The following is a 17732-nucleotide window of genomic DNA, read 5'->3' as shown; positions in this document are numbered from 1 at the left end:
GAACCTGGCAGGAAATACGAGACAAAAGAGATATCCGTGTGTCTTGTTTACACAACCCTCATTTGTGAATCTACCAGTGGGTTACCGTTACTATAATGTAAATATTGATTTTTGTTTTGTAAAATGTCATTAATATTTTGTGTGAAAAGAAGTGTTGTGTTCTTGAAATATATTTATGGTATTTATTATTTTATATCTTGCTATACCATTAAAATTTTGTGTGAAAGAAGTGTTGTGTTCTTGAAATATATTTATGGTATTTATTATTTTATATCTTGCTATACCATTAAAATTTTGTGTGAAAGAAGTGTTGTGTTCTTGAAATATATTTATGATATTATTTTATGACTTCTTATTATGACATTTTATCTAGATTTAAGATTTATTTTATGTTTAGATGCACATTTTGCTAATTTGGGTTAATAGAAACAAATAAATCCAGTGCATCACTTGTAGGACAGTGGAGTATGTGACTATTAAATTACATCTATTTTATCCCAAATGTTGGAGAGGATGCCTCACTAGAGCATGAAGGTTGAGTCTGTCTAAAATTACAGTCAATATTCCATTTAAATTTACAATATAATAAAAAAAATGACAACCAGCCTGTTGGAGTTCATGCATTCACATATACATACAAAAATGGGTAGATTACATAAATTAGTTTAACTTTATTATTATTATTTATTACAATTAATCAGATGATTTAGTTTAGTTCATAAATAACCCACACTTTAATGCGGTGGCCAAAAATTAAAGAGGGGTGCACAGATAGTAAGCTTTCACATTGCCTGCTAAATCTAGTAATTTACATAATCATATAGCATAGGCTTTTATCCGAAGCAACTTCAAAAGTGAGGAAACTATTCTAATAAGGAGAAAATAATATGACAAGTTTACATAGATACAAAGTTTAAAAAGGTGTTAGAAACACATATATAATGTGAGTAATGTTCTTATCAAGTATTTACGTAATACAGTGGGATATGGAATTGTACATGCTATTTGTTGACAATAAAGCATTATTTAAAAAAAGTATTTACGTAATGCCGTTTGTCTCAGAATCGATACTGACCATGATGAAAAAATCAATCATAATCATGACAAATATTAGAGTAAAATAAGACAATATTATCTATGCCAGCATCTTGCGCATCAAAACAAGCATTTACTTCCATTACGGTTGACCTGGCAATAACATTAACAGCCACATGGAAGCGCTTGATGGCGCTTCAAGCCCCGCCCACTAGATCCCGCGAGGGGGAGCTAGAGGTCTAGCCCCTCCCATTTGGCTCTGCAGCGAGCACCACTTGCAAGCACTCGTCGGAAATGTAACGCCCCTTACCATAATCGCAAGCTTCATCTTTCAAAATGAATGTAAAGACAGAGCCCGAAAGGGGAACAGAGTGACAATTTTACACATTTATCCCACAAAATGTTCCTAAATAATTTATATTTCTACTTTCTGTACATTGAGAACCCAATTTATACTCCTGATATTTATAACTACTTGACACTTTACTACTTACTCTTAAAAAATTATATGACGAATATAATTATTTTGCTAATACATATGTTAAGTTATACTATTTACTGCTACTGTTACTATAATTTAATAATACAATTTGTATGCACCTGAACAACTGTACATACCACTCTAATGTTTTTATTAGCTTATACTAAAACACTTTATTGACAATAAATGCTTCTGTTGATATTTTGTTGTACATTAGACAAATAACATTGACATTTGACATTCTGAGTAGGTTACAATTATACAGTGCTTAATAAGGATATTATGAATTCATAAATAAACATTTAAGTAAGTATAAGTGTAAGTAAGTTGTTGTTTTTTAGCATGTGTTTGGCAGTGCTATTTTTTAGGATTACTGATAAACTACTGTCATTTGATTTGTATAGCATTTGTCATTTTTATTTAATCTCTTTATTTTTAAAATGTGTATAGGTAGTATTTATAAAGTTTTAGCTTTTAGTTTTGGATCTGTTTTTAGTTGTTTTAATACTACAATTGATTGCTTCTGTTGTCCTCATTTGTAAGTCGCTTTGGATAAATGCGTCTAATAAATGACTAAATAAATAAATGTAGCTTTCTGTTCATTTACCATGTATTCTTTTAATACTCAGGGCCCTGTAAACTGCAAAATGTGGCTCCGTCAAAACTATTTGTATTCGTATCATTGTAGTATATTGTGGTGGTTTGAGACATGTGTACAGTGTCTGAGTTTCCTTCATAAACTTCATTCATGCTATTAGAAAATTGTGATAATTATTGAGTGATTTCATAATCCCAGTCAACCCACATATAAGGACTAATGCCTTGGTTACAAAGCCCTTGCATTGAAAAACTACTCTAACAAAAAATATATAAAATAAAATAAATGGGTATTATGGAAGGTTTTTGTTTCTTCATTTATGTAACTTTTGTCACAGTATTACAGTGTATAATTAAGTTTTATATTTATGTGTGATGTAAAAAACAAGTGATTGTCAATAGAAATTATTGGAATGTGACAATTAGGGATATGCCGGTATCAAATTTTCTAATTGCTCATGCTTTTATCACGGTATACGGCATTATCACGATATTGAAATTTAGTTTTTTTTAAAAAGTGCTGTCATAATACAGTATAACAGGTTTAATAACTTTTTTTCTTATAACAAAAATAACTGAACATTTAAATGCAATAAAGCAATACAGAACAATTTATAAAATTAAAGTGCAAAAGAACTATAAAGACCAATAGGTATCACTTTACAATAAGACCTCATTAGTTAACCTTAGTTAATGCATTAACATTCACAATGAGCAATAGCTACATTTGCTACAGAAGTTATTAATCTTTGTTTAAAAAATACAAGTCATGTATTAGTTCATGTTAGCTTATTAAATAACACAGTTGCAACTTTCGATTTTAACAACATTGGAATACCTAAGATTAATGAATGTTCAGAATAATTTTTCAATGGCAGTTTGTTAACTAATGAATTAACTAATGTTAACTAATGAAGTCCTAATGTAAAGTGTGACCGAACAATAAAGAATCAAAACACTTTCAAACAATATCGAGGGCATGTTGTAGTCCAGATTAAAATGTAAAAAAAGTTTGAAAATAAATAGCCTATTAAGTCTAAATATTTAAGTATTTGGCGCTGTGATGAACATCATAGCAAATACACAAATCTGAATGGCTGTTAAATCATTTAAACACGATTCAGAAACAGAAAGTAGTGCAGCTGCTTTGTTTACAGGATTTACGGGGTAACGGCTGCATTTAAATGAATTATTATTATTATTTCTGCAGTTTACCGCTAACTGCTGTCAGAGTAAAAGTGCGCTTTCATCCAGAGCGTCTCTCACATGTTCCGCCATGTGCTTCACGTCCGCGCTTGTTTACATCAGAGTGCGCACGTGTCTTTCACGCAGCATACAGCTGTGTTGTGCATTTTGACCAGTTTATGGGAAAAGTATTCTTAAAATGCATAAAAAATTCAGAATAATTTGTTATATATAATTATTTACGGTATTTAGAAGTGCCCACGATAACAATGTCGTGCATATTCATTACCGTGATATATCGCACCACCGAATACCGGCACAAGTCTAGTGACAATACAACAACATAAAACATTTTATTATAAAAAAGCAAAAGCAAATTTGTGTTCATAATATAATATAATATTTTATTGTGTTTATGACAGTTAGGAACAAAACTGTCGTAGACATCATAAAATAAGTTCATTTAAAAAAAAGAGGAGAGTAAAATTACACCTTCAATCCCTTTATTTTTTAATATTTATATGTGTTAAAAAAACAGTTTACATGATACAAGTGCCGTCTTTATAATATTTCATGGACTCCATCTGTTGCGTCATAGTTAGAACTTCGTGGAATCCAGTGCTTAGGCCTGACATGTGCTGGAAGTAGGCTTCTTTTTCCAACTGAATAGTCAGATTATTAACACCAGCATCTTTCAACACGGCAGACACCTGAGAAGAATTTCAGTAGAAGCAATAGGAATTGGTCAGTTATATATGTCCACAAAAAAATATTAGAAATAACCAAAATAAAAAAAGCCATTAATTCTAAGTAATAAATAGATAAAAAGGAAAAGGAAAAATTACATCTAATTAAATGTCTAACCCTTTGGCAAAATGGTAATACAAGTTTTGGAAAGCCCAAACAAATTGATGTAAATCTGTAAACAGGCCGTGTTTAAGATGTAGCATTCATACCTGCTGAATAACTCGCTGTTCCACTACATTAGACATGAGCTGGAGATGGATGGTTCCAGCAATGACACTGGCAGAATGTCTCCAGAAGTGTGGATCACGGTAGGATAAAACTCCTTCGATTTTCTGAATCTGTGACAAGCAAGCAAGCAAAAAAGCATTAAATAATCTGTAATGTAAAGCAGCAAAAAAGTTTCCAAAATTGATAATGACACTGAAGTCTGAAGTAATGGCTGCTGAAAATTCATATGAAAATATATTAAAAGAGAAAACAGATATTTTAGATTGCAATAATATTTTACAACATTACAGTTTTTACTGTATTTACACTGAATTATTCCAGACTTTTGACCAGTAGTGTATTTTTTTAATTTTTTTATTTATACCTTTTCAAGTGTAAAGTTAAGCTCCTTTTCATGCTGAGGTGGCATTCTCAGGAGAAGAACCTCACAGGCGTCCTTTAATAAAGGAATGACACTGAGAAAAATCAGCGTGGCAATAAAGAGCGAACAAATGGGATCTGCAATCAGCCATCCAAACTGTCTGATGAGAATAGTGGATATAATCACACCAACACTGCCCAGCGTGTCAGCAAGCACATGCAGAAACACTCCTGCAAACAGGAAATGGGAAATGTCATTTTCAAAAGGCAGAATATCATCAGGATTGATAAATTATTATAGACTTATCATACCTGGATGAACTAACCTTATCATGCAGTGTTTCCCCTGCCATTATATTAGGGGGGCGGGCCGCCTCTCCAAAGGCACCCCCCACCCCAAGGTCAAGTTAATTTTATTTAAAGTCGGCATGAAACAGAAGTTGCGATTGTCTTTTCTTCTCTAATGTGACGTATATCCGAGTGAAACGGCATCTGAAATGAGAGGGCGGGACTTGATTTCGTCCTTCGGGAATTGATTGGATCGTTGGAAGCTGGGGCGTTGCTAAATGGAGGCAGATCTGAATGCCAGTTTGCAGTTAGTGGTGGGGGATGTCTCCACTGAGTCTCCACTGGATTCACAGCCGACACCCAAGAATGAATCAATGTTTTATTTATTAAGGATGACGACGACGATCAACGGCACAAAACATGCCTAAACAGCCCGCGGACGGAGAGAGAGAGAGAGAGAGAGAGAGAGAGAGAGAGAGAGAGACTGCCTGAATGACTGAGCGCGTCCTCCATCAGATTAAGTCATATTCATGAAAAAAATTTGTTTCCAATGTCGTAAGAGTAATGTTGTCGTAATATCCTAATATCTTTTCAATGTTTAGGGGTAATGTACTCCCTCATGACTGGTGTCAGTGCTATAAAGTTAAGCATCAGCTTCAGCTTGCTTTTCCCCGTTGTTAATCCCAGCGTTTACCCCTCACGTCATCAGCTCCGCCCTTGCGCCATAGCTCGTGACCAGAAGAGAAGTTGAGTCGTTTTGAGGGGGAGGGGAGGTTATAATGTCTTTGATTAAAGATTACAAGGGCACATGAATTTAAAAAAAATAATGAAGTGCACGGATAAATTATTTATAATAAACACTACAGTATTCCATAAAAAAAAATAAGAATTTTCAATTTTGATTTCATGGTGACTTTAATATTATTTTCTCTATAGCGCCAGATCACAACAGAAGTCACTTAAAGTTACCTTTCCTATAGAACAGGTCTATACCTTGTTCTTTTATTTAACAAACTAAAACTTATTTTATGTTATTTATCTTATTTACACGATGGCATGTCATTTCTGTCTCTACGTTACATGGTCGCGCTCTCTGTATCGCGCACAGCGGAGTTTCGCCCCGATGCGCACACACAAGTGTACACACTCCCACTTCCACTAGTGTCTGTGTTTTAATGGGGAAGTCGTGGCCTAATGGTTAGAGAGTCGGACTCATAACCCAAAGGTTGTGGGTTCGAGTCTCGTACCGGCAGGGATTGTAGGTTCGAGTCTCGTACCGGCAGGGATTGTAGGTGGGGGGAGTAAATGTACAGCGCTCTCTCCCACCTTCAGTACCACGACTGAGGTGCCCTTGAGCAAGGCACCGAACCCCCAACTGCTCCCCGGGCGCCGCAGCATAAATGGCTGCCCACTGCTCCGGGTGTGTGTTCACAGTGTGGGTGTGTTCACTGCTGTGTGTGTGCACTTTGGATGGGTAAATGCAGAGCACTAATTCCGAGTATGGGTCACCATACTTGGCCACAAATCACGTCACTTTTAATGAATGGCGCAGACGCGCTGTTATGTTTACTACTCGTACTGAAGCACGCGTGAGCATACGGTGATATTAACGTCTGCCGTCTCTCTAACGAGGACATAAATACATGAACAACATCTCCAGAACTGCTCTGAGAGTCCCTTCATGAGCACTTGACCGTTTAATTTGAGTAAAACTATCCTCATATCATATAAACACAGGAATGTAAAGGTATTCACGGCAACCCGTCAAAATAAAAGTTTGGTTTAACTTGCAGACATTGCATTACTATTGTTCAGTAGAACGTACGTAATATGCTACTACTACTACTACTAAAATGATTAAAACCTTATTTTTAAGGAATAATCATACAATATTTCTTCAATGTTTTAATTTGTATTTTCCAAAAATAATTTTTTTTTAATTTTCATTAATTAAAAGATAAATTAAATGACTGTTTTATGACTTAGAAAAAACGTAAATACACAACACAGAATTTCGGAGTAAAAAAATCATTAGGCTACTGTAAGAATAAATTAAACTTATTTTTATGTTTCAAATAATTAGTCATGTTAAAACACAGAATTTGGTAACAATAAAACATAAGGTTGGAAAAAATAAAACATTTCATAGGGCCCTAAACATGTAATTTTTGTTAAACTTTTGATAAATTGATGTTAAATTGTTTAAGTTTCATGATTTTAATTAATTAGACATGTTTTTTGATTAATAACATGTAATTTAACCATTAAAATGGAGTCCCCCCCCAAAGCCGTAAACCTAGGGGAAACATTGTCATGTATGTAATAAACGCATATACACACTCAAAACAGACCCACCTCGCATATTAGCATTCATTCCCCCTCCAGCAGACCCGTGGGAATGCCCGTGGCCGTGAGAGTGACTGTGTCCCCCATGACCATGTCCATGTCCTCCATGGCTGTGTTCTGCACTTCCGTGCCCATGCCCATGGTGTGAGTGGCTGTGGTCATGTCCAGAGCAGCTACCTTTGGAGGCCCCATGGGAGTGTGCATGACTGAAGGCACAGATGCCCACCAGATTAACGAGGAGTCCACCAACAGACACCGGCTTTATAGGAACAAATGGATTAAGAACATGCATAAGCATGAGGTGGCAGGATTCACATGAGAAACTTTACTTTGCCTTACTTTTGTTTGTTTAACTTAGAGCAGAACCCATTATGGGCAACAACTCAGCAATATCTTTGTCAATCCTGACAACAATGTCTTCATGGAGGTTAGCTGTACATACTGTTAACATGTCTGTGTTGATGTTTGGTGGATCGATGAGTCTGGTGACGGACTCCACAAACACAAAAAAAGCTATGACCATGAGGAACAGGCCATTGATAAACCCAGAGAGGATCTCCACACGACCGTACCTGAAATGAGACAAGCCGTACTGTTAACAGCATTAAAATGACAGAACACAGTTGTATCGTGTTCAGTAATCAGGTTTCCAATGAGTTTCCATTCATATTCCATCAATCATGATTACTGGATAATTTCTGATTCAGACTAATTTGTTAATGAATCTTTCAGACTGTTGTGTGAACCAAATTCATTGTAAAGGTCAGAATCAGAAGTACCACTTCTTTGTGAGCAGATTAAACAGTCATGATGACCATAGATATGTATAGATTCCCTATTCAACCGCTCCAGATACATTGACGCGTCCGCCATTTTGAAATGGTCAACTTGATCATAATAATCAATGAATATTCAAAGATATACATGCATATAACTTGCTGTTGTAGACGCACACATTCAACTTGTACTCGAGGGTTCGCAGAACGTTCCAAAAATGGCAGGATGGCTTACCTATCGTGGCCCATAGAAACAGTCGCTAATGAGGCATCTACGTGTATAAATATATATGGTCATGACTCCACAACAATTACATTTTCAAAAGTGATGAACTTGAAAAGGGGAATTGGTTCATGAAAACAAAAATCAATAAACAGCAATTACACAAGCAAACTACATTTTGTGTGAGATCCACAAGTAATCCAAAACCCTCCGCCACAATGGGGTTACCGTTGCTATGCTACTGCTAAATGTTCTGAGAGGCTTTTAGCACATTACTGTGTGGTTACTGATGTGTTCTAGGTGGATGCTTACTGAATCCACTACCAAGTTTTTATGACTACCTATTCTCTTCCTCCTTCACTGTAAAGTCTGGAATACACTACACAAAAATTCTGTTTTGCCCTGAGTCTGTACTAGTTGCAGAAGGTCAGAGCAAGTCTGCAGATTTTCGCAGTTTTCACAGAATATCAGGTAGTGTACAGCACTAAAACAAACTGTTGTCATATGTCTACTAACAACGAGGTGTAAGTTTCAGTTCGGAACAACTTGAAAGTCTGACAGTGTGTGATTCCCAGTCATTTCGATTTTCTGTGTAAGCATATACAAAGTCAACAATTGCCTATGTTTTAAATTTGGTTCAGCTCACACAAAAGTCACTTTCAAACCAAACAGCTTTCTGTCTTGAAATCTGTAAATCGTAGACTCCTATTTGAATGACAGGATTTTGTCTGAATTTTTTACAGAGCAATAGTACATGTGGTTGCACCTTTGAGTATTTTTATCGTCCACAAAACAAAATCATTAGACTGTTACAAGTGTATTACAAAATAAGTGCTACTATGGAATTTTTCTTCAAATTAGCACAACCTTACCCATAGGAATATATCCTGGTTGCTTTCCATCTGGTCATGAGGGCAGCAAATAATCCCAGAACCAAAGCCGAGCAGTCAAACAGCATGTGGAAGCCATCAGATATCAGACCCAGACTGTTGGTCCACACACCATAGAAGAGCTCCACAAATGTGAAGGCCTGAACCAAGATTAACACGACTGTTAATATATTGTTAAAATAGATCATTAATTAAAATCTAGGTAAGTTAAAGTGGATAGACAGTTTCATACATTTCAATGCCACAATGCTATGTAGACTAAAACATTTGAATCATACAATAATGTCCAATAAATATGACTTGTTTTAAAGAAATAACAAAAATTGTAAGCTATCAACATTAAAGGACTTAAATTGAGTGACTCCTACACTTACATAGCTAACATACCAGGTTGAGACAGAGAAAGTAGAAGATCTGCCGTGAATCATATTCCTCCAGGATCTGTTTGAGCGATTCTTTGATGAAGCGAGGCAGAGACTGGGATGTGTGCTGGAACGCATCTCCCATGAAGTTGTACAGAGGAGTACCTTCAGGGGAATAACCCACCAATGTTCCCTTCTGACCCTTTGAAGATGGGGCTGACAGAATGCTATCAGCTGAAAATATTAAATGGTTCATTCAGTTAAGAAAAAGTACTGTGAGAATACAGTAAATGTAAATGGTTTAAAGGGATAGTTCACCCAAAAATGAAAATTCTGTCATTAATTACTCACCCTCGTGTCGTTCTAAACCTGTAAGAACACAAATTAAAGGGGTCATATGACGTTGCTAATAAAGAACATTATTTTGTGTATTTGGTGTAATGAAATGTATTTATGCGGTTTAAGGTTCAAAAAACACATTATTTTCCACATACTGTACATTGTTGTTTCTCCTCTATGCCCCGCCTTTCTGAAACGTGTCGATTTTTACAAAGCTCATCGGTCTGAAAAGTGAGGTGTGCTCTGATTGGCCAGCTATCCAGTGCGTTGTGATTGGCCGAATACCTCAAGCTTGTGACGGAAATGTTACGCCCCTTACCATACTGTGATGGTGTCTCCCGGCGCGATGAGACAACACCAATAAAACCCATTATAAATGAGGCATTTGTTGCAACCAGTGGGAACATAATTACTGATTATAATGACTTATACTGTCTTTTTACGTGTTGCGTTGCATCGCGCCGCGTAAACATAAAACCATGTCTGCATTTGTGATCAGAGAAATGACAAACAACAAGCGCTACTCTAAACTGCTCAAAACTCGCGTTTGAATCATCAGTGGCAAATCCTTTAAATATGAAAACATACTTGCAGTCTGTGAGTCAGCATTATTTGTTAGCATCATAGACTGTGGTCAGCATGCGTTCCGAAGGGGAAACAGGGGAACTGAATTCACTGGAACACTGGCATTGTAGGCTACTCTCCCAGGAAACAGTCCTTGTCCTCCGTAAAATGCGCTGCACACATCTGAATATTTGGGTTGAACTGTTCTGGAACAGTGTTGTAAATACAACTTAACCACTGATTTCTAGTTGTGTCCTCTTTTGGAAGGCCAAACAAAGTAGTTTCGTTTTCACAAAGAAACACACAGCATCACACACGACATGGCGGCGGCGGTAACAATACTACAGCGAGAATCAAAGTTATGCCTTCTTTCTTTGCGTGAACATTTGGGCAGTGTTATGCAAATCTTCCCACATCATGACATAGACATGTGGGGGTGTGTTAGAACGAGTCGTTTTAGGAGGGCGTGGACGAATCTTAACTTTTATAAAGAATATCTCTTTGGGTTTGACACTCAGTCTTTGCAACTAGCTACGGGAAGATACGAGAATACGTTTTGTATGCAAAGAAAACAAAAATAACGACTTTATTCAACAATTCGTCTCCTCCGCGTCACCCTGGTGCCATTTTGGAGAATATCCACTGAATGTATGTCAAGTCAAGTCAAGTCACCTTTATTTATATAGCGCTTTTAACAATACAGATTGTGACAAAGCAACTGAACAGCATTAATTAGGAAAATAGTGTCAATAATGCAAAATGACAATAGTAAACACTAATTTTTCAGTTAAAGACAGTTCATCATTGAATTCAGTGATGTCAACATCCAGCTCAGTTTAAATAATATCTTTGCAATTATGTCAACGATAACGCTGGAAATGAAGTGTCCCCTATGCTATTCTGTGTCAGCTGCTTCACGCGCATATGTTGTTTTTGTTCAAATCAATCGTATAAAACGTTGTGTGACGCAGCTGACACAGAATAGCATATGGGGCATAGAGGAACCCTTTTGAACCTTAAACCGCATAATTACCATCGTGGTAATTACATTGCTGTCTATGGGAGGGTCAGAGAGCTCTCAGAATTCATCAAAAATATCTTAATTTGTGTTCCGAAGATGAACGAAGGTCTTATAGGTTTAGAACGACACGAGGGTGAGTGATTAATGACATAATTTTCATTTTTGGGTGAACTAACCCTTTAACACTTACATCACTGTTATAAGAATTTGTACTTCGATTTTTGTAGCACAAACTTAGATTGGTTGTATGATGGGAGACATTCTTTACATTAAGTCTATTTCAGAGATACTGACTTACCCATGATGAAGAAGCACGCGCTGACCAGCACTCCACCAGACAGCACATGCTCAGTGCTATTCTGCTGGTCTGGCTTACTTATGGCTCTGAGCTGGTCGGTTAGCGGGTGGGTCCAGAAGTTTGCCAACAGCAATCCACTGAGGAACAAGAAAATGGAGCCATATCGAGCGGAGCGTGAGGTTTCCAGCTTTGCCGTGCAGATGGACTCCACGTAAAAGTCCAGTATCATCACAGAGAAGATGATCATGGCGAACGGCAAGATGACGCCAGACCAGGATTCCACCTTACTCTGAGGATTTTCATTTTTAAAAAGATGAACAACTTACAGAACTGTCTGTATCATTTAAAATGTTCTTAAGATCAATATAATTGAATATGGTACACTATTTTGATTTTAATAATTTTACACTGATTTACACTCTCAGATGCTAACTGATTCCCACTGAAATCAGAATTGAAGTTTTGTGGCTTTTAGTCCATGTCTGTTAGTTCTGAGGTCATACTAGTGTACTCCTAAAAGTTGATAAAATAAACTTAAAACATAAATTAAAAAATGAACACATTTAAAGGCTGCAGTCTTTCTCATACGAGAAACAGGACCAAAAAATGCTCACAGTGGCATAAACAAATTTGTCTAATAAAAGGCTTTGTAAAATGAGGATGTAGCGCCCAGTAAATTAGAACTACTTACTGCCCCGGACTAGTAATAATAAAACAAATTTAAATTGGACACTTTCTATACAGCATGTTGGTCATTTTCATGTCTAGAAATCACACTTATCCTACCACACAGTTTGGAAGTTTGCCCCCAGGTTGAGAACCACTGCATTATAAAGAAAGCTTCTGCTGGTCCTTACCTCAGTGGTTGCAGACAGCACTATGACCCAGGGCAGTAGAACTACAGCGGACACCAGGTTAGATAATGCATATAGGCGTTTTGCACCCCCAATCTCCACTGATAATTTTCTACATGCTGTGTTGAAGGCCACCTTCAGGCACAGAGCTAGAACCAGAAGAACCACTCCACCCTGCTCAGAAAATGAAAGTTAATCACCATATCATCTTGCTGATCCTTCATCTGAGCAAAAATATTAGTGAATAAATGTACTGCAGTAAACAATGACACAACACTCAGGAACAGCATTTAAAGCTTAAAAATAGTTATCAAAAACACACCTTGTGGTCCGCCACACCTAAAAATGCAATTCCTGTGTACAGTGCATGGGTTAGAGCACTGTCATGGTGTCCCTCGGCTATAAGAAATAGAGTTAAGGAGTATACAGTTGTAGATAACACCACATAACAAGTGAGGGTGACTCTCCCTCTCTCTCTATATTGTGTAAAGTTCACCCAAAATTTAAGTTTAGACAGATTTAATTTAGCATTAAATATGGGAAATGAATAAATTAAACAAATACATTATTCAATAAAATGCTATATTAAAAACGTTTAAAACGCATGTAGTCAGGGACAGAGTGCAAGTATACGTGGATTAAATTAGATCTTTTTAGCTAAGAAATCATGAATATTTCTGTTCTGGTGCCACCATTGCCCTGTGGATGGTGGAGAAGGACCAGGGTCATCAAGTTCACCCTTAATGTAATACCAAATGTTGTTAACTTTTTATATATATTAGAAGTAATAATTTAAAAGCAACCACTTTAACTCTATTTTCGCTTTGTTTGAAAAGAATTGTGAGAGTATTGTATCGTGAGATCAGTATCGTGTATTGAACCAAATTGTGACTAGAGAGGATTGTTACACCCCTACCAAATACACACTCATGATGGCATTGTGAACAATTCTACTGTAAATGCTATTCCAAATAATAAAATGCTCATGAAAATGCAATAACTTGTTCCACCTCTGAAATGACTTTCACTTTCATCTGAAAACAACAATTATTTTTGACATTTTGCCTGCATGGTGTCAAAATTACACATTTCACCTTGATATAATAACAGTAAACACATTTCTGGTCCTTAAAGGATACGGTGCTCTGCCATCTTGGCCATAAGATCATCATTATCAAAGAGCAAAAGGCAGATCACAGCAATTATGAAGAAAGCAGCACCCCTTGCCTATAAAAAAAAAAAAGACCACAGGGAAATGTGTCAGCTGGAATATATGAAATATTCTAAATTTACATTTATTAATTTAGCAGATGCTTTTATACAAAGCGACTTACAACTGAGGAATACAAGCGATTCATCACAAACAGGCAATAAACACGAGAATCACTATAAATACATTGTTTCACACAATGTTTAGAATAGTATAATCTAGAACAGAGAGGGATTAAGGAATAGTTAAAGTGAAGATGATTTCTTTTTTCAACAGGATATGGTTAGGTGCTGACGTAAGAGCGGAGTTTTCAGTTGGTTCTTCTGATATACGCTTATGATTTCTCTAGAGTTCTGACCTTAGAAGGTCCCCCTCCAGAGCTGGTGAAGAGAACGCTGAGGAGAGAGATCACCACCACATCACTATGCTCAAACAGCAAAAGGGTCCTGAAAGAAATCACATCCGTTTAGCCCAAATGTTTGTTAAATAAAAGGACAGAGGGAGGAAGATGTTTATTTCAGATTTAGCCCAAAGATATACCTGAGTGGTCCACAGAGTGTCAACCCAAAGAAACCCAACAGGGAGATGACACAGCTCATGACAGCATGCTTGAGGATTTTAATCCACTGAAATCAGACGTTAAACAGATGAAATACCATGTTCAAAATAGGCACAAAATCCACATGAAACTGCATTTTCAATCCATCTTATTCCATAACGTTTTGAGCCAGAATGGGAATTACATGTAATTTTTGCTGTAACTTTTAATACAGTCAACATTGGTATTAAATGGTATTAAATAGCTGATGTCTGTTGAAAAGAAAAGCTTTTTCAGAGGTTGAGGAAGGTATTTCATGACGAGATTTTTTTTCTTAGGAACAACCAAAACTTTGACACTTCAAAATGTTCATAAAATATTGTAAAAATAATAATCAGTCAATCAATCACATTTATTTATATAAACATTTAAAATCAACACATGTTGGCCAAAGTGCTTCACATACCAGGATCTAACACGTTCATACAATCGAGAATTTTTAAACCAAGTATAAAATAATTCAAATGCATCAAGAGTGGAACAAGATCTAATGTGAAGATGTAAGCTGTTCCATATCTACTTTTGATTTTAACCGAGATTTGGGAATATTTAACTGAAACCTTTGTACAGATCTTAATGGCCTAGAGGTAAGAAGAAGAATTTCACCAAGTTAAACCCTTAAAAACAAATAATAACATCTTATATTTGATTGGAAGCCAATGGAGAGATGCTAATACAGGTGATATACTTGCATACTTTTTAGTGCCAGTCAAAAGCCAAGCAGCATTTTGAACCAACTGCAGGCGTGAAATTTAGGCATGAGAAACACTGTAATACAGTGAGTTACAATAGCCCAGTCTGGACATAATAAAAGCATGCATAACAACTTCCAAATCATTAAAAGACATAATGTTTCTTAATTGAAGGAAGCCACTTCTAATACATATGAAACAAGTGATTTAATCCAAGTCTTCTAAAAGTCACAATCACACAGATTGAACAGATTTAATGTAGGCTTATATTCACATATACACATTGCACCACACACACATAGAGCACGTAAAATATAGTAAATGGAACCTCAAATGTGCTTGCTTAACACATTTAGCACATTTTAAGATTGCACAAGAATCAATGAGGTCTGTTCTTGTATGTCAATCAAGTAGAGTTCAGTTGTATGAACATAAAAGCTTTAATTGAATCAGGTCATCATATAAAGCGATCATGTTTGTTCAAAAGACTTGATTATACTACTTAATATGGATCAGTCTTACAATGTTTTCTGTACGTTTTAATGTGCTCAAATTTGGGTTTTTTGGACTTTCAATGGATGGACTAAAAGGATGAGAAAACATAAAAAAAATATTTTCATTTGGAATTCGAAGATGAACGAAAAAGTTATGAGGGTGAGTAAATGATGACAGCAATTTAAAAAATAATATAAAAGTTAAGCTGGTATGAGAAGAACATTCTACCTGTCTCTTATGGATCCTTTTTCCAGATGAAAACGGCTTTTGAAAGAAAACCAGTATCACCGCACACCTAAGCAGAAAAGACAAGGTATTTATATGACCAAATACCATAAATAAACAAATCATGACAGTTATATTCTTTAATATATTCATTATCTGATGTCATTCCTTACCCCATTTTCAAAATAAAGAGAAACTGTACAATGTGCACAACTTTGAGGAGATCATATGACTCAAATATCCCAAAAGCCTTCAGCAGCTTGGTAAAGTAGAGTAATACTATGTACCGGGTCAGTCTGGAAATAAGAAAACAAAACATTCAGTTAAATAAGAAAAGTACAAACAGACAAACAAAATTGTGCATCTCTTACCAAAAACTACAATGGTATTACCATAAAAATAGCAAGAAACCCATTGCATACCATTGATTTAAGACACTACCATCATGGTATTCTCTAAATGTGGTAAACAAAACAAGGCAAAGCACATACCTTACAATAACGTACTGTGGCTACACCATGGTACATTGTCTGTGATACATCACAGTAATATTAAGGTACTTTGAAATTATACAATGCATAAAGGAATTTCAAGAATACTATATTACTTTTCAGTAAGCCATCTCAGCACTTACAGACCAGTAAAGGTTTAATACATGGCAGTATGTTAAAACCAGCATAGTTCTTGAAGCACCCTGCCAAACAAAGTAATTCAATAAGCAATTGATAATAATTAATAATCCCTAATTTCTAATGTACATATAAATGATTATAGTATTACCACCACCACCACCATATCGTGGTAGTGTAAAAGTAAAGTACACTGTTGAAAGTGATCTTGGAAGACTTTGGATAGACTCAATAACAAGTAAGGACTATAGACGTTATCCGGGCAATACTATATTTTGTACATTAACATGATGGTAAAGTCATGTTATTTTTGAGGTACCATGTATATACCATGGCTTATAAATACAGTTACCACACAGGACAGTGCTACAGTATATATCAAAGTAACTTGGTTTCACCACCTCATAACATCAGTGTAACATAGTACTGTCACAGTACTTGTTATTTATGAGTATTTAGAATTAAATTTACATATACTCGTCTTACCTGGCATTTGGAACCTCAACTCGTCCCAGCTTCCCACCTGAGATGACATTACTACTGTATTTTTCATCCATGCTTCTTATGTGTGCGTTTATGTCTTTGTGCGTGTTATGATCTTTCACTGTTTATCCATTTGGGAGCTCATCACTGAGAAACAAAAGTTGTTATGTATGTGTCTTTCTGTGCTAGCCTGTTTAGATAGATGAAACCGACAATAACCGCACAACTGAAGGCTCTTTGGTGGTGCTAAAATCGCTCATGTACTGCTAACCCACAGCGCCGAAGCCTGAAATAAAAACCGTTAATTTTCGCAATACATATTTAATAAAAAAAACATCCATTTTCTTCTTCTTCTTCTGTTTATTGGTGGTTTTGGCAAACCAACTTAAAGGTGCATTACCGCCACCTACTGATCTGGAGTGTGGAGTGAACAGATTTGGTAGAGAGGATAGTATTATATATAAAAAAAAAAAATAACCTTCCCACTATTACAATTTATATTCTTTCCACATTTCCTGTCTTTTTTTAGATAATTGAACACTTCTTCTTTAATTCTTGATTGCATTTGTCTATTCCCTAGTAATATCTTTAGTGATACTTTATCATATCCCATCAAATCTAATTTATGATTAAGTTGATTTCTTTCTCTTTCATACGCATCACATTCTAGAAGAATGTGCTTTACTGTTTCTGGATTCCCACATTTATCACATCTTCCATTTTCATGCTTCCCTATTTTGTGTAAATTGAAATTTAAAGCTGAATGTCCAATCCTCATTCTTGTTATAATAACATCTTTCTTCCTA

At 35.9% G+C, this 17732-nt stretch overlaps 1 protein-coding gene across 1 annotated transcript; it reads right to left on the bottom strand.

Annotated features, from left to right (window-relative positions):
- Positions 1-3748: 3748 nt before the first annotated feature.
- Positions 3749-17258, bottom strand: LOC107600588 (zinc transporter 5-like). Its single transcript, XM_016292523.1, has 16 exons — positions 16930-17258; positions 15988-16110; positions 15818-15884; positions 14345-14430; positions 14163-14250; positions 13734-13821; positions 12917-12993; positions 12598-12768; positions 11741-12029; positions 9544-9752; positions 9139-9296; positions 7710-7839; positions 7277-7526; positions 4638-4864; positions 4255-4383; positions 3749-4008 (listed from the first exon to the last, which is right to left on the bottom strand). The coding sequence occupies exons 1-16, from the start codon at positions 16998-17000 to the stop codon at positions 3838-3840; spliced, it is 2334 nt and encodes a 777-aa protein (XP_016148009.1). The 5' UTR covers positions 17001-17258; the 3' UTR covers positions 3749-3837.
- Positions 17259-17732: the final 474 nt, after the last annotated feature.

This window comes from Sinocyclocheilus grahami, unplaced genomic scaffold (genome assembly GCF_001515645.1).
Source record: "Sinocyclocheilus grahami isolate Dianchi unplaced genomic scaffold, SAMN03320097.WGS_v1.1 scaffold287.1, whole genome shotgun sequence".
NCBI lineage: Eukaryota > Metazoa > Chordata > Actinopteri > Cypriniformes > Cyprinidae > Sinocyclocheilus > Sinocyclocheilus grahami.
This window is presented reverse-complemented; position numbering and strand designations above follow the sequence as displayed.